We start from the raw sequence: 19,862 nt of genomic DNA on the forward strand, positions 1-19,862 counted from the left end.
CCCCGCAAGCCCAGAGTTTCTTTTCTCAGTTATGCCCAGTCTACTAATAAGCCTAAGAAAGGCATTCTTCATTTTTCATTATAGTATTTTTGATGTCTAGTATTTCTTTTTGGTTCTTTCTCAAGATTTCCATCTCTCTACTTACACTGCCCATTTGTTCTTGCATGCTGTCTATTTTATCCATTAGAACCCTTAGCATATTAATCATAGTTATTTTAATTCCTGGTCTGATAATTTTAATTGCTATGTCTGTTTCCGATGCTTGCTCTCTGTCTTTTCAAATTGTGTTCTTTACCTTTTAGTTTGTCTTGTAATTTTTTTCTTGAAAGTCTAACATAATGTATGGGGTAAAAGAAACTGCTAGAAGAGGCTTTTAGTGATGTGGTGGAGAGATGTGGGGGAGGAGAAGCATTCTATAGTCCTGTGGTTAGGTCTCAGTCTTTTAGTGGGCCTATGCCTCTGGATTGTGTACTTCACAAGTGTTTCTCAGGTTTTTTTCTCCCATTTTATGTAGGAGAATATGGCTAGAGTGGGCTGGGGTTGGGTATTTCCCTCCTTCTAGGTCAGTTAGGCTCTGATAATATCCCTGTGGGTTAGGCTCTATTTTAGTAGTTTCTCCTGAGGGCAGCCCTTAAGAAGAACAGAGTGTTCTGCCTTAATTTCAAAATGTTCCTTTTCCTCTCATCTTGCTGGAAGCTCTTGGGGATTTTTCTCTGACACTTACTATGGGCACCTAGTTGAACTCATAGAGGTAAAACTCACAGAAGTGTGGCAGCCTCCACATGACATGGTGCCCCTGGAGTGTTAACTCCCAGACTTGTCCACACTGAGCCTCCAGCAATTCATCAATTACAATTCAGACTTCCTCCCTTGGCACTGGTTCCCATGGTAGGTTCTGCTTACGAGTCTCCACTCCAGTAAGCTGTGACTCCCTGTATTTGTTGTCTGTCACTGCAATCTTGGGGGCAGTGGTTTGTCTTGTCTCCCCACCTCTCTACAGATCCAAGAAGAGTTACTGATTTTTCCATCTGTTCAGCCCTTTACTTGTCAGGACAGAGTGGTGACTTCCAAGCTCTTTATATGCAGAGCTGTAAACCAGAAGGACTTGTCACTTGTTTTCTTTTCTTTATTCTCTCTTCTTCTTATTTTTCCTTTTCTTCTTGCTAGTTCTGTACCTTATCCCTACCACAGGTATCTGTGGATATTATTTGATCCTCCCTATAGTATCCCATGCTCAACTTGTTTCAGAACCCTGCATGATGGGAACACTGGGCACTCTATACTATAATATTGTAAACGTTACAGAAACTCCTCTTAGGTAATAATAACAATAGCATATACATACATAGTGTATTTAGTGCCTACAAATTAATTCATTCAAATTTTAAATGATTCTTTGAGATAGGACTGTTATTTTCACTATCATTTCTAATACCTTAATTTAATTTTAAAAGGAATAAACATTCCCTTTTAATAAAAGGAAATAGGGGAATTTCTGGCTTTCTAGAATTTTTAGATATCTAAGATGTATTTAATCCATGACTCCACAGAGTTCAACCAAAATAAATATTAATTACAGATACAGAAAGAAGGCTTCTTTATTATGGCTTTGAATAAATTAAAGTCTGGAAGCATCATTTAAAAACATAGACTGCTCAATCCTCCACCATTCCCATAAAGAGCAACAGCTCACACGATGATTGTACCATGTTAAAAAGTTAAACTCTCGGGGCGCCTGGGTGGCTCAGTCGTTAAGTGTCTGCCTTAGGCTCAGGGTGTGATCCCAGCATTCTGGGATCGAGCCCCACATCAGGCTTCTCCGCTGGGAGCCTGCTTCTTCCTCTCCCACTCCCCCTGCTTGTGTTCCCTCTCTCTCTGGCTGTCTCTCTCTGTCAAATAAATAAATAAAATCTTAAAAAAAAAAAAAGTCAAACTCTCAATATTGGATAGTATCAAGATCATCTTCAGCATGGTGGTTCTTTTTTTGTTAAAGATTTATTTATCTATCTATTTGTTTATTTATTTATTTTAGAGAGAGGGAGAGTGTGGGGGGAGGGGCAGAGGGTGAGAGAGAATCCTGAAGCCAGCTCCCCACTGAGCAAGGAGCCCAGTGCAGGGCTCCAGATAGGCCTCCATGCTGGGCCTTATCCTTGGACTCTGAGGTCACTACCTGAGCTGAAATCAAGAGTCACCCAACAGACTGAGCCACCCAGTCGTCCCAGCAGGATGGTTGTTTTAACAATGAATTGAATCATTTGAGAACTATCACCTCAGGGCTCTGGACAGGCTCAGTCAGAAGAGCATGCAACACTTGACCTCAGGGTTGTGAGTTTGAACCCCATCTTGGGTGTAGAGATTATTTAAATAAATAAAAGTTAAAAAAAAATAATAAAAAGAAATTTCATCTCAGAATTTGAGGGGAAAAACATATAAGTACTTTTCTGTATTGATTCAAGGGGCTATCCCAAGAATTGCCTGTCATATTAAAAAATAAGTAAAATTTTATTGCATTTATCACACAAGTAATACATAGTCATGGTGGGTAATATATATAATCAGAAAGAAGGCAGGATGGCAGAAAGAAGGAAAGAAGGGGGGGAGGATACAAAAGAAGCAAAAGTAAAAGGAGAAAAGGGAAAGGAAGAGGAAAATATCTGAAATACCGTCAGTCATTAAAAATCACCATTAACGTTTGTGTGTGTGTGTGTGTAATATAAATAGCATGTCATGCTTTTCCTAACCTGCCTTTACTTTTTTACTGAATAATATATGGCTTTATTGTGTAGATAACCTATTATTGGACATTTAGATTATTTTCAATTTTCCTTTTTATCCTTTACATGATTGTAATTAATTTCTTAGGATTCCGTCTTAGAAATGGAATAAGTGGGTTAGCAGGTAAGTAAAATGTTGAAGTGTTGACATTATTGCCAAGTTGTCATCTAAGAAGTTCATGCCATTTATATTTCCACCGTTAGAGTTCCAAACCACAGCCAATATTGTTATTCGCTGTTATTTTAATTGTCATATGCTTTATTACTAAGAAGAACCTTTTTTTTTTCAAATGTTTATGGACTGTTTATTAATTATATGATTTCAAGGTTATAGCTTTAAATTAGATTACTGAGAAACTGGATTCCCAGTTGAATAACACACAAAATATTGCCAGATTCTGCTAACTATAATATGCTGTCTGATTTTAAAGTCTCATCGTGCATGGAGTCCGAGCCAGAGGTCATCCGATGCTTGAGATTGGCACTGACCGACGCTGTCAAGGACATTGTGCAGCAGATTATATTTGTGATGAGCTCTGGGAGAAACTGTGAGACCAACCTCAACAAGCACAGCATTCCTGAATGTTTGCGTGAGAGCATTCCCAAGGAATGGAATTATATTCCAAAAGAAACTAAAAGGAAAGAATCAAGCAAAGGTATCTTTCTTTCTTTCCTTTTTTTTTTAAAACACATCCCCGAAGAAGCAATTTTCCAAGGTATGAAATCAAGTAAAATTCTGAAAATTGTAAGATTTGTAAACTATTTTAGTCCTTTTTCTACCATTTCTATGTATTTGGGATTTGTAATTTTTTTTACTGTGAGCCTTATGACCAAGGAAATTAGAAATGAAAATGACTCCGATGGTCGTCTTTATTTAACTACCAAATCAGAATTTTCTGTGCTATGTTGTGTTCATGTTAGTATTCACGGATTAGTTGATGATTGTGACTAACCTTAAATCTGCAGAGTAATCTAAAATTCATACTCTCCAGAAGATTGCCGGGGTGCTCAATTTAATATTTTTCCTTGAAGTTTTTTCCACTGCAACCACCAATTATTACTTTGTTTTCTCTTGTTAATGGACCTACTTGTGTACGTTTAGGTCAAAAATAGCACCCCATTTAGTAACTATAAATTTTTTTGACAATTTCCCCTCAATATCTATGGTTCTGAATTCAGTACTTTGTTCCTATTAGGGGCTGTGCATCTAAGTGTATTTTAGAACCATGAGTCACATTATTCATTTATTTTATTTTATTTTATTTTATTTTTAAAAGATTTATTTATTGGGACACCTGGGTTCCTCAGTCAGTTAAGCATCTGCCTTCAGCTCAGGTCCTGATCCTGGGGTCCTGGGATCAAGTCCCCCATCGGGCTCCCTGCTCAGCGGGGAGTCTGCTCCTCCCCCTCCCCCTTCCTCTGCTGCTCCCCCTGCTGTGCGCTCTCTCTCTCTGTCAAATAAATAAAATCTTTTAAAAAAATTATTTATTTTAGAGAGTGGGGAATGGGGGCAGAGGGAGAGAATCCTCAAGGATAGTCCCTGCTGAGCGGGGAGCCTGACTTGGGCTCGGTCTCACAATCCTGAGATCATGACCTGAGCTGAAACCAAGAGTCGGGTGCTCAACTGACTGAGCCACCCAGGCGCCCCTCATTTATTTTATTAATTAAGACCTCTCTTCTTGCATGGTTTCTTTCCACCTATGTGTTTCTGCATTTAGATTCCTTTGAATGTATATTATGTAGCCATATTAATGAATCTTCTTTAGGATATTTAAAATAAAACTTTTCCCTTTATATTAATCTTTAAAGAAGAATATTTTTTCATTAACTTAAGGAAACTTTCAATGGTAAAATATTCTAACTGAACCTACTGAAGTGAGTTGAAGGGACTAGTCTTCCTTTCATTCTTCTCCATGGCTATCCTAACTAATGTGGCTTTTATCCAGCAACCTTAGATTACAAACTCAAATCAATTATCTACCTGTGACCTTTCACAGTAATGCTTTAATTCTGTCCAAGCCCTATTAAACTGCCTGTGAATCTAGTAAAGCCATTTAACTGAAATTGGAAAATGTCAGCTTTTCATTACTTATGGTGTTCCTTGTCTGAGTTGATGCCATCTCTCCTTCATTCTAGCTTTTGGATATTTCATAGATTTTGAGCAATTCAGGGGGCATAATCTATAGCTAACATACCATGTTGTATAAGTAGCACTATTTTGTTTGTAGCTTTTAAGTCATCCTATTCATGAATAATTTTGCTTTGTACAGGTGTTCTGGAATTCTTCCATAATCTTTCAAAGAACCTCAGGTTCAAAAACATGCTCACTTTTTCGATACCAGTTCTTGTGATTTTCCTTACTAAGTAATAGTCTACATCAAACTATCACTAAGAGTAGATGTACAACACTTATACAGTGGACAGCCATAAAGGGGTGCCAAATCACATAAATACATAAAAGAAAATGGTGGAGGAAAGTGACTGTATAAACCATTTTGTGCATTCCGGGTAGGTATGACAATAGGAGAAGACCATGATTCTCCCTCTCTCTACCCTCTTAGACTGACAGTGCTCAACCTTTATTATCACTATGGGATGCAAGACAGATAATATTTACAAGCCAGACAGTAAGTCCCTTATTCCTTCAAGTGATATTTACTGAGTGAGTTACTACTACATGCCATGTGCTTTAGCTGAGGTTAGAGATAAGCTATAAATTAGATACCTCATCTTGGTGCTCCAAGACTAGTATAGCTGGTTCCAATGGGTGCAGACACCTCTGGGGATGCACAAGACAATTCTTTAGTGTATGAGAAGACAGGAAGAAATGAAACTTGAGTAAAATTTCATATGAAGATTGTCACTGTAACTCTCCCTTGGTCTGTGAGTGAGGCAGTTATGGGGGGGGGGTGGTAATGGACAGGGTAGCCTACTCTTTCATTAGCTTTCAGGGCACAATACTAAATTAAGTTCATCCTTTGTTTTTCAGAATCTAGTTTTAACAAAATTAATCCTCACAAAACACACGAGTGGCTTTAACATACTCTCCTGTAAATCAACAAATCAACTGCAGTTGAAAACTAATACTGACAATGCAAGGAAGGGCGAACAATAACCAAGTGAAAAAGCTCACATTGATTTCTGTCCCTGACATGAGCCCTTTCTCAGCCATATTTATAAGGTAGAATGGGGATGATCTGATCAGATTTGGTCCAAAAAAGATTTTTAAAAAGGAAATATATGGGAAAACCATTTGAAATACGACTTCCCATACATTCTTGTTAAACGTGAATCCCTCCTAAGTAGGTACTGTGCCTTGAGATACTAGCTAAAGATGGTTGGGAATCATCCTGATTAGCAAAAGATTTCAAAACTGAGCATCCAAAACAGGAAGACAAACCTCTGTGATTGTTTTCAAGGACGTTTTAAGTCAAGTGATATTTAACCCAGTACTTTACAGTGTTTGTCTACGTAACGATAAATGTTTAGAGTCCTTTATGTTGTCGGTGGTGGTTTTTTTGAGGATTCTAACTTATTAAAAGACAAATAGTCACTAGCTTAAGGGAACATTTGTCCTTCTGAAACAGTGAAAAATGAGAGAACACAGAAAACTCTATGGTGACAAATTGAAATGCATTTTTTATTACTTTGTCAGTAAATACTGTTACATAGAAAATAGTGAGGATTTAAAGAAATAAATATTACAATAAATTAAACAATGTAGGAGATTTACCGAACAGATGAATGAAAATTCAGATGCTTCTGATACAGCTCAGCTTAGGTATTTTCTCCCTTATGTTTCAAGAACAGATACACGAAGTAGTTGTTTTGTTTCATTGACAACAGTATTTTTTAAAGATTTTATTTATTTATATTTATTTATTTATTTATTTATTTGTCGGAGATGGAGAGAGCATAAGTAAGGGGGAGCAGCAGAGGGAGAGGGAGAGGGAGAAGCAGGCTCCCCGCTGAGCAAGGACCCTGGGATCATGACCTGAGCCAAAGGCAGATGTTTAACCAGCTGAACCACCCACGCACCCCTCATTGACAGCAATTAAATGAAAAATACACCAGAGAGATTTTTCTAGCAGTCAATTGCTTTTTATTTATTTTATTTTTTGAGGTTTTATTTTTAAGTAATCTCTATACCCATCGTGGGTCTTGAACTTACAACACCAAGATTAAGAGTCACATTGAGCCAGCCAGCTACCCCAATATATTACTTTTTAAATAAGAAGAATACTTTATGGGAGAATTGTTGGAGTAATTGTTTTAAATGAATGGATTCTGGGGAGGAAACAGAGGTAGCATTGCAAGAAAAAATGTATTCATGATATCATTCACATGCAGATTGTTGGGAAAGAAACTGTTGGCAGAAATATACAAAATGCTATCAGAAGTCATTAAGATAGTTTATTTTATAAAAACCAGAAATATTAGTTTTATAAAAACCAGTATCACCAATAAAACTATCATATCTACACATTTAAGAATTTAGAATTTTCTAACATAATTTAAATATTTAAAATATTCCAAATAAGATTCCTGAATATTTTTCTTAAAAATACAAAAATGAAATAATTTTCTATTTGTTTTCAAGAATAACTAGTTGACATCACAGTTAATGAATATTTAGCAGTCAAATGTCAACAACAGTGTTGCCTATTTGACGGTTGAGATTAAAAAACAAGTGCTGTGATTTCACAAGCACGGTTATTGATAAACTTGTTCCAGTGTAGATCTATGTAGGTTCATGAAGTAGCTTTTTCACCTGTGACAGCCATTAAAATCAAGTATTGAAACAAAGGGAACTTAGAACCTGCCTTTTGAATCACTGTATCAAAGTGTTAAGTCCAGATTTTAAGAATAATAAAGCATATTAAGTCACATTCTCCTCAGTCAAGAAATTATTATGGACACCTCATACCATTAATAAATAAAATTAAAAAAAATAACTTTAAGACATTATTTTGGTTTTACTTCATTCATTGTAAATTTCCTTTCTTCATGTTTTATAAGCACAAAATATATGATTACAGCCAGTGGTACATGTCTAGGAAGAAAGAAATGATAAATACATAAATATTCATATCACATTGCATCCATTCTAAGACATACATTTTTTTCACACTTTGTCAGCTCTGAAATTGGCCCTTCCAACATGTAACATATATATGGCTTAGATAGAAGCCAGAATATTTAAATAAGGGCAGAAAAATAAGTGTGCGGCATTCTTAAAAGATCCCTTCCTGGAGTGTTGTTAACATCACCACAGACTCAGAGTCCCTATGATTAGTAGAATGGATTTATTCGTTTGTCATTAGTCTAAAGGTTCTGATTGGAATTTGCCATAAGCTTTAATAAAGCAGTGGGGATTTGAGTACCTGGAGTCCTCAGATTTTCTCAAACATCAGTAGAAGTGCCAGTGTGAAAAGAATTAGTAATCTTTACCTGATATCTCCTTAGATTGTCAAATGTTTCCTTGGTATCTGCAGTTAAACCCTCTTTTGAATAAACAGAACACAAGATATAATCTTTTGAGTCAAACACCTGAGAGTAGAATAGGGAGTATATGACACGTAAAGAACAACAAACATTTAAAATCACTTAAGAACACAGGGAAGAGTGGTCACAAAGGAGTTTCTTAATTTGCTTTATCTATATTTGAAGCTTCATCTAAGCATACTTGTTTGGATAAAAAGAAAGCACTTATCAGGGAACTGTTCTTTACCACGTACTGAACTAGGTGTTCTCACATTTAATATTTTATTGAACACAATAGTCTTATGAGATCTTTCAAATATATATTGGGCCCCATTTTACAAACTTATGAAGACTGTTCCAGTTCATTTTTAACATGATTTTTAAATTGTCATGAATTTCTGTGGAGTCACTAGACTAGACATATGTTTTCCAAGAGCTTTGTACTTTTTTAGAGCAAAGTGACTTCTTTAAATGTCACAAATATCATGAAAAATCTTTCACATTGTTTTATTATTTTTGTTTAGCAAAAGCAGTAAAGAATGTTTTACCAGAGAACTCAAAGGTACCTTCTCTTGGCTTGTCACTCAGTTTCAGTTTTCAAATTCTATTTTGTATGTAGTGGATTAAAACACTGTGCCTGGCTTTGTGGGATAGTCAAAGACCGAGGAGGTTTTTTCCATGCTCTTGAGCTTTTCGTCTAGTTGTAAAGACAACTCATGAAGACAGAAATAAGATAAACAATAATAGATGATAATACAAAAGATGACAGCATGGCACATTACAGACCTAATTCGCAGGAGGAGAGGACTTTGAACCAAGAGTTGAAAAAGATGGGTGGCTCCTGGCGAGAGAGGGCATTCCAAATGAGAGTAATGAGATATTCAGAAGCCTCAAAGCAATGAGGATAAAATAAAGATAAGGCTTACAGAAACTGGCTGAGGTTGGACTGTGGAGTCTTGTGACAGCAACACTCCAGGGACTGATCTTGTAACAGCGGGAAACAGCTAAAACAACTGTGGCAGAGAAATTAGGGAATAAATTTTATAGTATGTGCATCTGGCTTCACAACACAGGAGAGAGGCTAGGCATAGTCCGGAGCAGGGAGATGAGTTAGGAGAGAACGGCAGCAGTCCAGGTGCCATTTGTAAGGAGGAGCTTTAATAGGTCGGTAGCCATGTTTCACAGTGAGGTGAAACTGGGTGTCAGAGATGAGGGAGTAGGAGGATTTATCAATGTGGTTTCTGGAATGAAAAATCAACAGGACTACTTAAAAGATTTTAAAAGAAGAAAGAATGGAAGAGACAGAGGGACGGAAGGAGGAGGGGCGGGAGAGTCAGCAAGGGCAAGCTAGTTTGGGAGGAAAACAACTAATTTGGTTTCAATTATAATGAATTTAATTGTAATGATTACTGGAACAGAGAAGTGAAATGTCCAACAGGGAGCTGTAGTTGTAGGATTGCTACCCTGGAGAAAGGCCAAGACTGAAGATTCTAAGAATCATCTGGAAGAGTGGTTCTCCACTAGGAAAGATTTTGCCCCCAGGGGACGTTTGGCAATGCTTGGAGACATTCTTGGTTGTCACACTGAGGAGAATGTTACTTGGCATCTAGTGGGCGTAGGCCAGAGATGCCGCTAAAACATCTTGTAGGGGCGCCTGAGTGGCTCAGTGGTTGAGCGTCTGCCTTCTGCTCAGGGCGTGATCCCGACGTTCTGGGATCGAGCCCCACATCAGGCTCCTCCGCTATGAGCCTGCTTCTTCCTCTCCCACTCCCCCTGCTTGTGTTCCCTCTCTCCCTGGCTGTCTCTCTCTGTCAAATAAATAAAATCTTTAAAAATAATAATAATAAAATAAAATAAACATCTTGTAGTGCATAGGACAGCTCCTCACAACAAAGATTTATCCAGCCCAAGTGTCTTTAGGGCCAAAGTTGAGACCCCCTGATCTAGAGAGGGAAGGTCAGTACACTCTTAAGAGAAGTGACACCAAGCAAGGGAGGGTGTGTGGAATCATCAGTCAATGGGCAGGGACTTCTTACCAATACTTACATTTAAGAGGTGTTAGTATAAACTAGAACTAGCATGGACACAAAGAAACAAAGAAGAGTAATAAGGTAATCATGCACCAGTTTGTTGGCTCATTCATTCACCAACTCTTTGTTGAACAGCTGATATATGAGGTACTAAGTATTGGGGAGACAGTAGTGTCTTCATGGAGCTTATGATCTAGTGGAGGGTGACAGATAATTAACAATTAAGAAGTTGACTATTAGGTGACAAAATAGCCTCTAATGATAGGGAGGAGGTGGGAGCTGGGATGGAAAGAGCCTGAAGGGACGCTTCGGATGGCGTGGTGAGTGAAGGCTATCTGAGGAGCTGACATTTGGGCTAAGGAGTAGAAGAAGGGGAGCCAGTCCCAGCAAGATCTGGAATGGTTCGGTTATGGATTCCGAGGGAGAAGGAGGTTTAAGAAAATACCAAAAGCCACAAAGAGGTCCTACAGAAGGTGCCTTTACATTTGTTAATTAAGAGGCCATCTGACCCCTTTAAACCTGCAGTCTTAATAGATAAAAATGTTCTAAACTTCATTCGTGAGAAAGGAAAAAGAAAATGAGATTTGAGGAATTTCAGGCAGCACTGGAGGGGACCCCAGTGGAGTTCTGTCGGAATATGTCAAGCACTTGCTCTTCTCAACAATTTTCTCCACAAAAATTAGACATCCCCACGCAACACTCAAAACAACACAGTGACGGAATGCAAATGCTAATATTAATCATACCTTTTCTCTCCTTTCTTCCCCAGGCTTCACAAGGCTTGCTGCTCAGGCAGTATCTATTGTAATCAGCAAGTTACCTACGGTGATTGCATGTTTGCCTCCCCCAATTAAATACTTCTTTTTTCTGTCTGAGAGAAAAATGTCAAAAAACTTTGTTGAATTGAAGAAAGCTAGCCTCCTTGTCTGGAACTTGATTGTAATTATATGTCGGATATTTGAGGATGGAAACACTGTGGAACTTGTAACAGGTGCCTCCCTTGACAGATGGAGCAAAGAGAAACTTGGTGTAATCTGTGTGTGTTTGGAAGGCATCATGGGAAAGCAGACAAGTGGCCCTAATCAAATGACCCAGAAGGTCATACGGAGCATTGAGCAGGAAAAACCCAACTGGATTGAGAGCCAATTGTTGAAAGCAAGGAAATTGAGCACCAAATGGTAAAGCGATGTTTTTCTTTCACTGAATTTCATCAAATACGTTCACAATAACAAAATCACCAATAAACAACAACAAAAGACTGTGAGATAGGCAACAGTGGTTATTTTGTTAACTTTATGGGAACTTTGGTGACAACAGAAATGATAAATATTCCATTAAAAACGAGACTATCAGACGTTCCTTGTTTTATTAAAATTTGAACCCCATTGACATGCTGGAACATTATACCTGTTTAGTCACATCCTAAGGTTTCTGATAAAAAGGGTGGTAGTTAAACCCGAGAGAATTTGGTTTCATTCCTTTTCAGTGCACAAACAGGTATCTTGTGGATAGCCTGGAGCATTTTGTAAATAGATTGGGCATGGAGATTAAATTAAGAAGGAATTAATGGATATAAAAGGCTTTTTATTGCTTTCTGTGTACCTGATTGTCAAAAAGGTACACATTTTTCATCTGGTAATGTAAGAATCCCAGAGGGCAACTGGGGCATATCACACTCGAGCTATAAACACACCCAGCTGTTTCTGTATGAAAATGTCAGCCTTCTCATAGGTTTGTCACCAAGAGCTAAGTGATTTGTGGGATTGCTAAGATTTTTAAGGGTCCCTGATGAATTTAAATATGTACATAGAGTACTCCTGTCTTAAAATTAGTCTTCAGTGTAGAACTGCATGATATTGATAAAGGAATTACAATTCATATGGTCTACAGATCACTAAGCCAGCACTTTCTTAGACCACTCACACACACTGTCCCCCATTCTTTTAAAATCTATTCATGTTGCTAGCAGATACTCTTTTAACTCTCTTCGAGAAACGACTAAAAGTTGTTACTTTCCTTAGTACGTGGTAGTGACAAAGAGCTCAGGCTTTGGAATCAGATGGACAAATACAAATCCCTTGTAAGTGGGCCATCTTGGGCAAATTATGGAATCTCTCAAGGCCTTGTATTCAGTGGTGATACCAAGCTGCTGGGAGTGGTTTTGAAAAATTAGATACTATTCATAAAGTTTTTAGCATCAAGCTTAGGACTAGTAAGCATTTATTATTTATAAACTCTATTAAAATACATTGCACTCACTGGTATTATGATAATGAATACTCTTTACTGGTTTGTATTAATCTGTAAGACTTCATATTACTCCACATGGAAAAATAGAGGTAATCGTGATTTTCCTGGTCTTGTCATACTGACTTCTAGAAATTTACTTCTAGGCTGTCCTGTGGGTAGGAATAACAGCAGCAGTCAGGCAAATGCTTAGTAACTGTAAAAGCAGCCTTCTTAATCTTTACATTTATATTCAATACCAATTTACAGGTATTGAATCCAATGACTGAAAGATAAGGCCAGATGTCATATCCCTGGCAGTGGTTATAAAGAGAAAAATAAGAATAAACATAGTGGATCATAAATTTATGATATTTCTGATTTAGGGGTCCCTCTCTCAATAAGATCAGTGTAATGTTTTATTCCTGGGGCCATCTACAGGAATCCGTTAATAAATATTTTTCCCTTAAAAGTTGGTTTAAGTTCTTTATAAACAGCACCAACACATGTGATACCTCCAGTACAGGGAGTTGTCGAGCTAATGTTTGGCTGATTAACTATCTGTTGCAACATGCATCCCAAATGAAGAATTGCTGATTTTTAAAAATATCTTAGAGTCCTCAAAGTTCCTGAATGCGTATTAGTAAGTATGTAATTAGCACAATGCTATGTCTTTCTCAGTTTCTCAAATATCAATATGTAAGTGTTGTGATTTAAAGTTATTTCTTATATTTATTTGAAATGGGTAAATTTGACTTATTAACTCACGCTAGGTCATCTCTTACTGGATTTGATGGGTGCCATAGGAATGCATTTCTTGACTCTGATTTCAGGTCGATTATCTGTTGTACAAGTGAACTTCTACTCTACGTATTTCTCACAAATCGATGATCATTTAGTTTCTAGATCTACAGCATAAAGGAAAATGCATTTTAAACCCTGATGTCTGTATATAGGTGAAGGGCTGCCCTGGCTTTGCCGTAATTGTTTTAAGTTTGGGACTGTAACCATGAAACTGAAATAAGTCTTCTGTTAAGATAATCGAAATTTTAATTCCCCATGACGATTATCTTGGAACTACACAATATCATTTAGGTAGATTTCTTGCACTCGCATTCAGATTTAACTTTGATTTTATGGAAATTGTGAGCAGACTTGCCGTGGAAAGGTGGCAGGCAGCTGAAAGCATTCCTCGTCTCGCGCACTGCCTGAGAGCATTACTATTCATTAAAATAACCTTCACTTTGTAGTAACACTCAAGCTGTAAACAGTCAACTTAGATTCTGGAGAACACACAGCCCCAAAAGTAAAGAAATGTCTGTCTTTGCAAAGTAATTTGTCGAGTTGAAGATTATTGTTTTTCATCATGGTGACCCTGACTTGGCGGGCTGGGTGCATATACAGATTAAGATTAATGCAGTTATTCCTTGGCTAAGGTCTGCCTCTTTCAGGGCACATTCTCCCTAATGACATGATTGATAGGCAGTCCCAAATCCAGAGAGGAACTCATTAATCATGGCATTGACTGAATCCAATCATTTGCTTCACCTGCACAGTGATGGACAGGAAAGGATACAATTCAGGGGCTGACACTGAGACGCTCTTTTGTCAGAGGGCCTCAACTTTTTCAATGTCAGCCTCTACAAAACCTGACAAATTTTGCCTGCAACCTGTATGGAGCTTCAAAGAGATACGTACAAACTTCTTTTCTTGCAACAAGGCCTTTTCTGTTTGTTTAAAGATTTACTCTAGCTAATGAATATGTCTAAGAGTAGTATGCACTTTATTTTTAGCAAGCTTTATACAATGGTAAAGTTCTTTTTTTTTAAAGAAAGATGTTTTGAAGCTACATGTGGAAGCAATATAAAAGTTAATGTCCAGCAGCTGGGTATCATTTGGTTCAGTCTTCAGGTCAGCGGCGCTGACTCTTAGCAGAACTAATTTTATAATCATGGCAAAATCTCCATAATGAACTGCAGTATATAGCTGATTACACCACAGTAAATTTCATTTAGTCTGAGGAACAGTGGAAAACCGTGCGTTTTCTTAAGAATACTTAGATTGCAAAGCCTAACATGATCCCAATAGCAACTGTAATAAGAAAAGTAGTGTGGGATGTAGATGATATACGTTGAATATCATGATTTCTTTTGCTCTGATATAGTTGGAGAATTTTTTTTTTAATTTATGTCATTCATCGTTACTGTGTGAATAATGTTTAAAATCAATAACAAGCGAATGTGTTGTTAGAAATGTTTCACAAATAAAAGTTGCATATTCCTGGTGTGGTGATAATAGACCCTTTTCCTTGAAGAACCATCAGGGGAGTGACTTTTGCTAGGTATCCTCACCAAGAAGAAACAGGAGAGGGGCCATATAGTTTTAAAAGGCAACAAGTGTCAAAAGGCCAGTGTAAAATACCCAGTGGTAAGCACGCTGCCAGGAAGCGCCCAGCCTATATTTAGCATAATAGGCTCCCCCTTTTGACACTTTAATTAGTCTTTAATGTGTTTGAAGACAGGTGTAAAGAGGAATCTACAAAAGACAGAATACCAAAGCTATTTCTGGCATCAAAGATACTTTTTATCCTCAAGGAGAAAATACAAATTATTTCTTACATGTTCTTAAAAAGAAATGTTTTGTTTTCATCCCATGATTATAGCAATTTCAACAATTGCAGTAATGGGAAAATGTTTTATAGATAGGAGTACAAATGCAATAAAGAACTGTTTTAAAGAAACGATTCAATTTTTTTAAATGCTTTCAGGTGCTTAGCTCTGAGGCGCTGTTTCTACGCGCAGGGGCGGTTTGGGAAAGCTTACCTATGTGAGCAGTCTTCATGGTGCTTTGAATATGAGATTTACATCGACTCTCCACACTCAATCTCTTTGATTATTTTCCATCTTTACAATTCTTCACCACTGATACTTATATGCTTTCTTTGTACTTAGCGCATTTATGACAATAGAGAAAAGCGCAGCCTTAGAAGAAGGAGAGAGTGCTCTTGAACTGACTGAGCAGAAAATAAACATGATGGTCCTGGAGATCTGCCACAAACCAGGTGGCAGCGAGTACCTGTGGCAAATTTATCACATCATGCGGCTCAATGAGGTAGGGAAACGGCCTTTTTACCGAGCAATTAGGTGTGTACTGGCCTGAGGCAGCGTCTGCTGGCAGCTAAGGGTTAGTCAAGGAGGTGATAATACTTCTTAAAGTCAATACCAAACTCAATATTGCATTATTAATAGAATCTATTCAGCCCCGGCTGTTCTGCATTTGTACAGTGGAAGCTTCACCGAAACAATGTAGGTTTTATTTATATGGTTTAAACAATAACACGGCTCATAAACTCAGTTCAGTTCTGAATTGTATAGACTAGACGTGTAGGTGGGGAATTGTGTGTTTGTGACTGTGAAGCTGATGTTAAAATCTGCTGTTTGTGAAATGATGAATTTTCCGGAGAGAGGTGTACTTCTTCTCCTGTAGACGTCATACTTGTCTGGTGAAGTGGGAGAGTTCTTACATAATGAGAAAACTTGAGAAGAATATCGAACCATATTAGGGAGCAACTAGATTAACCCAAGAAAATGCATTAATGCATGGACACTGGTTAGAGCCGATGTCATGCTTGTCTATGTGTCTGCTGGGTTAAGCCTCTGACCTCGCATGTTTCTGGCTGTTTGAGCAAAAACGTAAAGAGCAGGTATCTCAGCTATGGCCTTGAAACAATACAAGTGTGCTAATCTCATCAGGTTTTTAATTTGAGCATTTGTACCTGAATTAGAATGTGACCTCTAATGTGAATTAGAATCGTTTTTATTTGCAAATGCATGAATGTATTTTTCAGAATACTAAAAATTCTATAATGTGAATAATGGGAAGCTGAAGTAGGCCTTAAAAACGATATATTTCCGGGGAGTGAATTAACTTCTACCACAGCATTTTACAACTCAGTTACATAAATGTTCTTTCCGCTACCATCTACCTAAAACTTCAAGTAAATTTTGTTTCCTGGCTTTCCTAGAGCTAATCAACCAGTCAATAAACAGGTGATATAATAGTGCATTCAGTGATCGCCTGAGAAGGATGTGAGAGATTTGTTGCTATGAGAAATGGTCCAGTCCCTGAGGCACTAGAGCTCAGTATATAATTGTTAGCAAGTAACACAACTTATTCCCATTTGCTAATGAGCCCTCTCAATTTGTTTAGGGTTTCTATGTGGGGAACTCAGGAGCTCCTGGAGTTGGCTAACTGAAAGACCACCATTGTGAAGTCAGGTCTTCGCTGGCATGGCCGCATGGCCACCCAGATGGGCCTAAGTAACCATGGTGATTACTGAGGAACAGATGTTGCAGGAGCCTTACTCTCAGATTTTTAGGAAAGCAGCGTTACAAGAGTTCTGAGAACAGTCATGGCGGGTAGAGATTGCCAAACTGATAGACCAGTCCACTTTTTAAAAGCCCTTAACATGAAAAAGATCGGTAATCACCAATAAGCAAAATTAAGTTGCGTATTTACCGGCTGTCAGCCACCTGTTCTATTCAGGAAATCGAAAGGCTGTTCTCCCCTCGTGGAATTTGTGGACCTCTGAGGCCGTGGCTCTGAGCAGCTCTGTTGTGAGACCTGATGTGTGTAAGACTCTTCACTGGGGCACTGCCACATTTTGATGAAGTTCCAAGTTAGGATTTGTCTTTCCTTACAGCTGAATACACTTATTGTCAGGGAAATGTTTATCACATGGGATGTCAGGCTAAGTACTTGCTGATTGACTGTGCTGAGTGAGAAGCCTCGGGGCAAGCTAGGAGGTGGCCTACCGGGGAGGTGAGGCTAGACCTCAGAAAGTAGTGAGCCCTTTGCCCTGTGACTACTAAAACATTCAGACCCGCGACAAACTCAGTCACAGCACCCGGCTGACTAGGTGCCTAGCGTAGGATTTCCGGCAGCTTCTACACTGAGGCCTCGTTGTGCTGTAGGTGTAATCATCCCGTGAAGCTCCCTCACCTGCCGCGTAGCACGAGGAGTCTTGAGCATTTTCAGGTGTTCTTGCTGCATGTGCTTCAGAAAGGCAGCGTAAACACCGCGGCATTTACAGGTACGGGCCCGGGCCAGGGGGAGAGTGAGTGGGCCGTCGAGTAACAGCAAAGTCATGAGAGGGAATGAGTTGAAGAGTGTTCGTCTTTGAGGTAAAGGGAGGATGTCGGAGCACGAAAGGCCAGTGGGTAGTTGAAGAACCTGGCCACGAGCAAAGATGCGGGAGGCCGTGACTAGAAATGTTGGCGGCCTCGCTGACGGCGGTAGTTGAGGTGATGGCGCTGGCGGAGCTCTTCGGCGGCCGAGAAAAACGCAGGAACGGTGGGTAGAGAAATTAGCTGCAGTGTAACTGCACAGGGGGGGTGTTCAACAGAGGATGTTCAAAGAAGAATGTATCTTCTCTAAAGAAATATATCACATCAGCAGCAAGTCTGGTTAAAGCGACACCACAAAAAAAAAATCAGATTTTTGAGAAGGGGGAGTGTCGAGTGACAAGAGTGACCAGACAGGAGAGAGGTCAGAGAAATTAACAAGGGAGAGAACGCCATTGTGTTCCCAACTTGCAACACAGCACTTGATCTTTTTTGAGTTGTGGAACAAGGACAACAAAAAAGCCAAATGTAGCAATGTAAGGGGAAATCAGTTGAAACAGATGGTTATTAGCCAAGAAAGCAGTTGTTCTTGTTAGTATCTTTATTCCTTTTTAAAATTTTACATTCAGAAATGGAGAGAAATTTTATTTCTGTATAAAGATCTAAAGCTAGGCATAACGTTCTTTTCTGGTGGTTTTAGTATCTAATGATACTTAGGAGTCTCTGTGTGTGAATGTTCTACAGAATTCATCTAAGGAGATGGGGTCCACAATGAGCAAATTTAAGAAATGATTACCATAGTTGAGTAGTGGTTGCTTTTGATGTTTCGGGTTTTAGGATCTAACGTTTACCTTCCTGGATGAGTACAGTGGGTGTTCTCTATCGAGGAAGTTACACTATCGAGGCACCGGAAAAGGCACAGTGACCCGAGACCAAAGGCGTGGCTTCTCACAGGGACTCTGCCACTCACCCCTGTGTAACCTCAGCTCATCCGTGACCTTTCAGAGCCAACCGCTGAATGTGGTAGGGGCTAGAGTTCTTCAAACTTTCGAGTGCCTGCCAATCTCCTGGGAAATCATGTTAGTACTTAGATTCTCTTTGGGGTGGCGCCCAAGATTCTGTTTTTCTAACCTGTTCCCGGCTGACTGGGCTTGTCTGGGCGCCAGACTTCGAGTAGCAAGCGTTTTCCAGGTGACCTCTGAAGTCCTTTTCAGCTCTAATGTTCTCACCCTAGTCCTACTCTTGAAGAAAAAAATTATATTTTGACATACTGAAAACCAGGAGAACTTTTATATTATTCTATTTCTTAAATGACTTATTAATAGTAAGTATATGATGGTTTACATGGGAAACTTGACGTCATTTTAATTGTTGTCTTCCAGGGAGAGTCCAATAAGATAGATTAGGATCCTTCACCTTATTTATGAATGGAAAATGAAATATAAAGCGGTAAATTGACTTTTTTGCCCAGGCTGCCACTGGCAGTTGGGGGATTAGAATTGTGTATGTTGAGCTTCATTTGAACCTTGATATTTTTCAGTCCACAGCATGGAAATAGAGTTTAGGAGTTTGAATTGTAATTAATTCCACACAAAAGAAGATGGCTTGCGGTGAAATATCAGAGTACTTAGCACTCTGCTGAGCGTAGAGTAGATAACAACTGCACTTAGTGAATGAATGAGCAATCTTGTACTGTGAGGAATCCTGCGCCTGAGTTAAGTTTTGGTAACCAGACATGTTAACACATGAACCAATGACAAGACAATGCCTATTTAAAAGATTCTGATATATCGAGCATACAGTCATTACGTGAGAATTTGTTAAATGGTTTTCTAATCTGTCCTATATATTAGGTGAACCTGTTTTTGATGGGTTTATTGCAATGCTGATTGGTATTCTGCTATGTTTCTTCTGAAAATGTATTCTGTCCTGAGGCAAGTAATACACTGTAATCTAGCAAATGTGCTGAAAGGGTAGCTTTGGATATTGATCAGTGTATTTTTAAAGAGAATATATGCTTCCCACCATCACGACTTGTAATTTTTTTTCCCCTTGAAGGAATATTTAAAAGAACAGCTGTTTTCTATGAATGGTTCAGAGGAAAAGCCGTTACCCATCAGACCTTTAAAGACGACCTTGAGGAGTGTGGAAGATCAGCCTTCTGCCTTTAACCCTTTCCAGGTGTACAAGGCATTTAGTGAAAACATGCTAGATCAGGTATGTGG

At 38.6% G+C, this 19,862-nt stretch overlaps 1 protein-coding gene across 3 annotated transcripts in view; it reads left to right on the forward strand.

Moving 5' to 3' along the window:
• The window catches only part of KIAA0825 (KIAA0825 ortholog), a 375,816-nt gene that overhangs the window by 163,164 nt on the left and 192,790 nt on the right, over positions 1-19,862 (forward strand). For all 3 annotated transcript variants that reach the window (XM_045796269.2, XM_045796272.2, XM_045796273.2), the window contains 4 exons: positions 3,206-3,430; positions 11,058-11,466; positions 15,466-15,625; positions 19,696-19,854. In XM_045796269.2, coding sequence (XP_045652225.2) covers positions 3,206-3,430; positions 11,058-11,466; positions 15,466-15,625; positions 19,696-19,854 — 953 coding nt within the window. The remainder of the gene's footprint in view (positions 1-3,205; positions 3,431-11,057; positions 11,467-15,465; positions 15,626-19,695; positions 19,855-19,862) is intronic.

This window comes from Ursus americanus, chromosome 5 (assembly GCF_024610735.1).
Source record: "Ursus americanus isolate L20-20 chromosome 5, mUrsAme1.1.p, whole genome shotgun sequence".
Lineage (NCBI taxonomy): Eukaryota > Metazoa > Chordata > Mammalia > Carnivora > Ursidae > Ursus > Ursus americanus.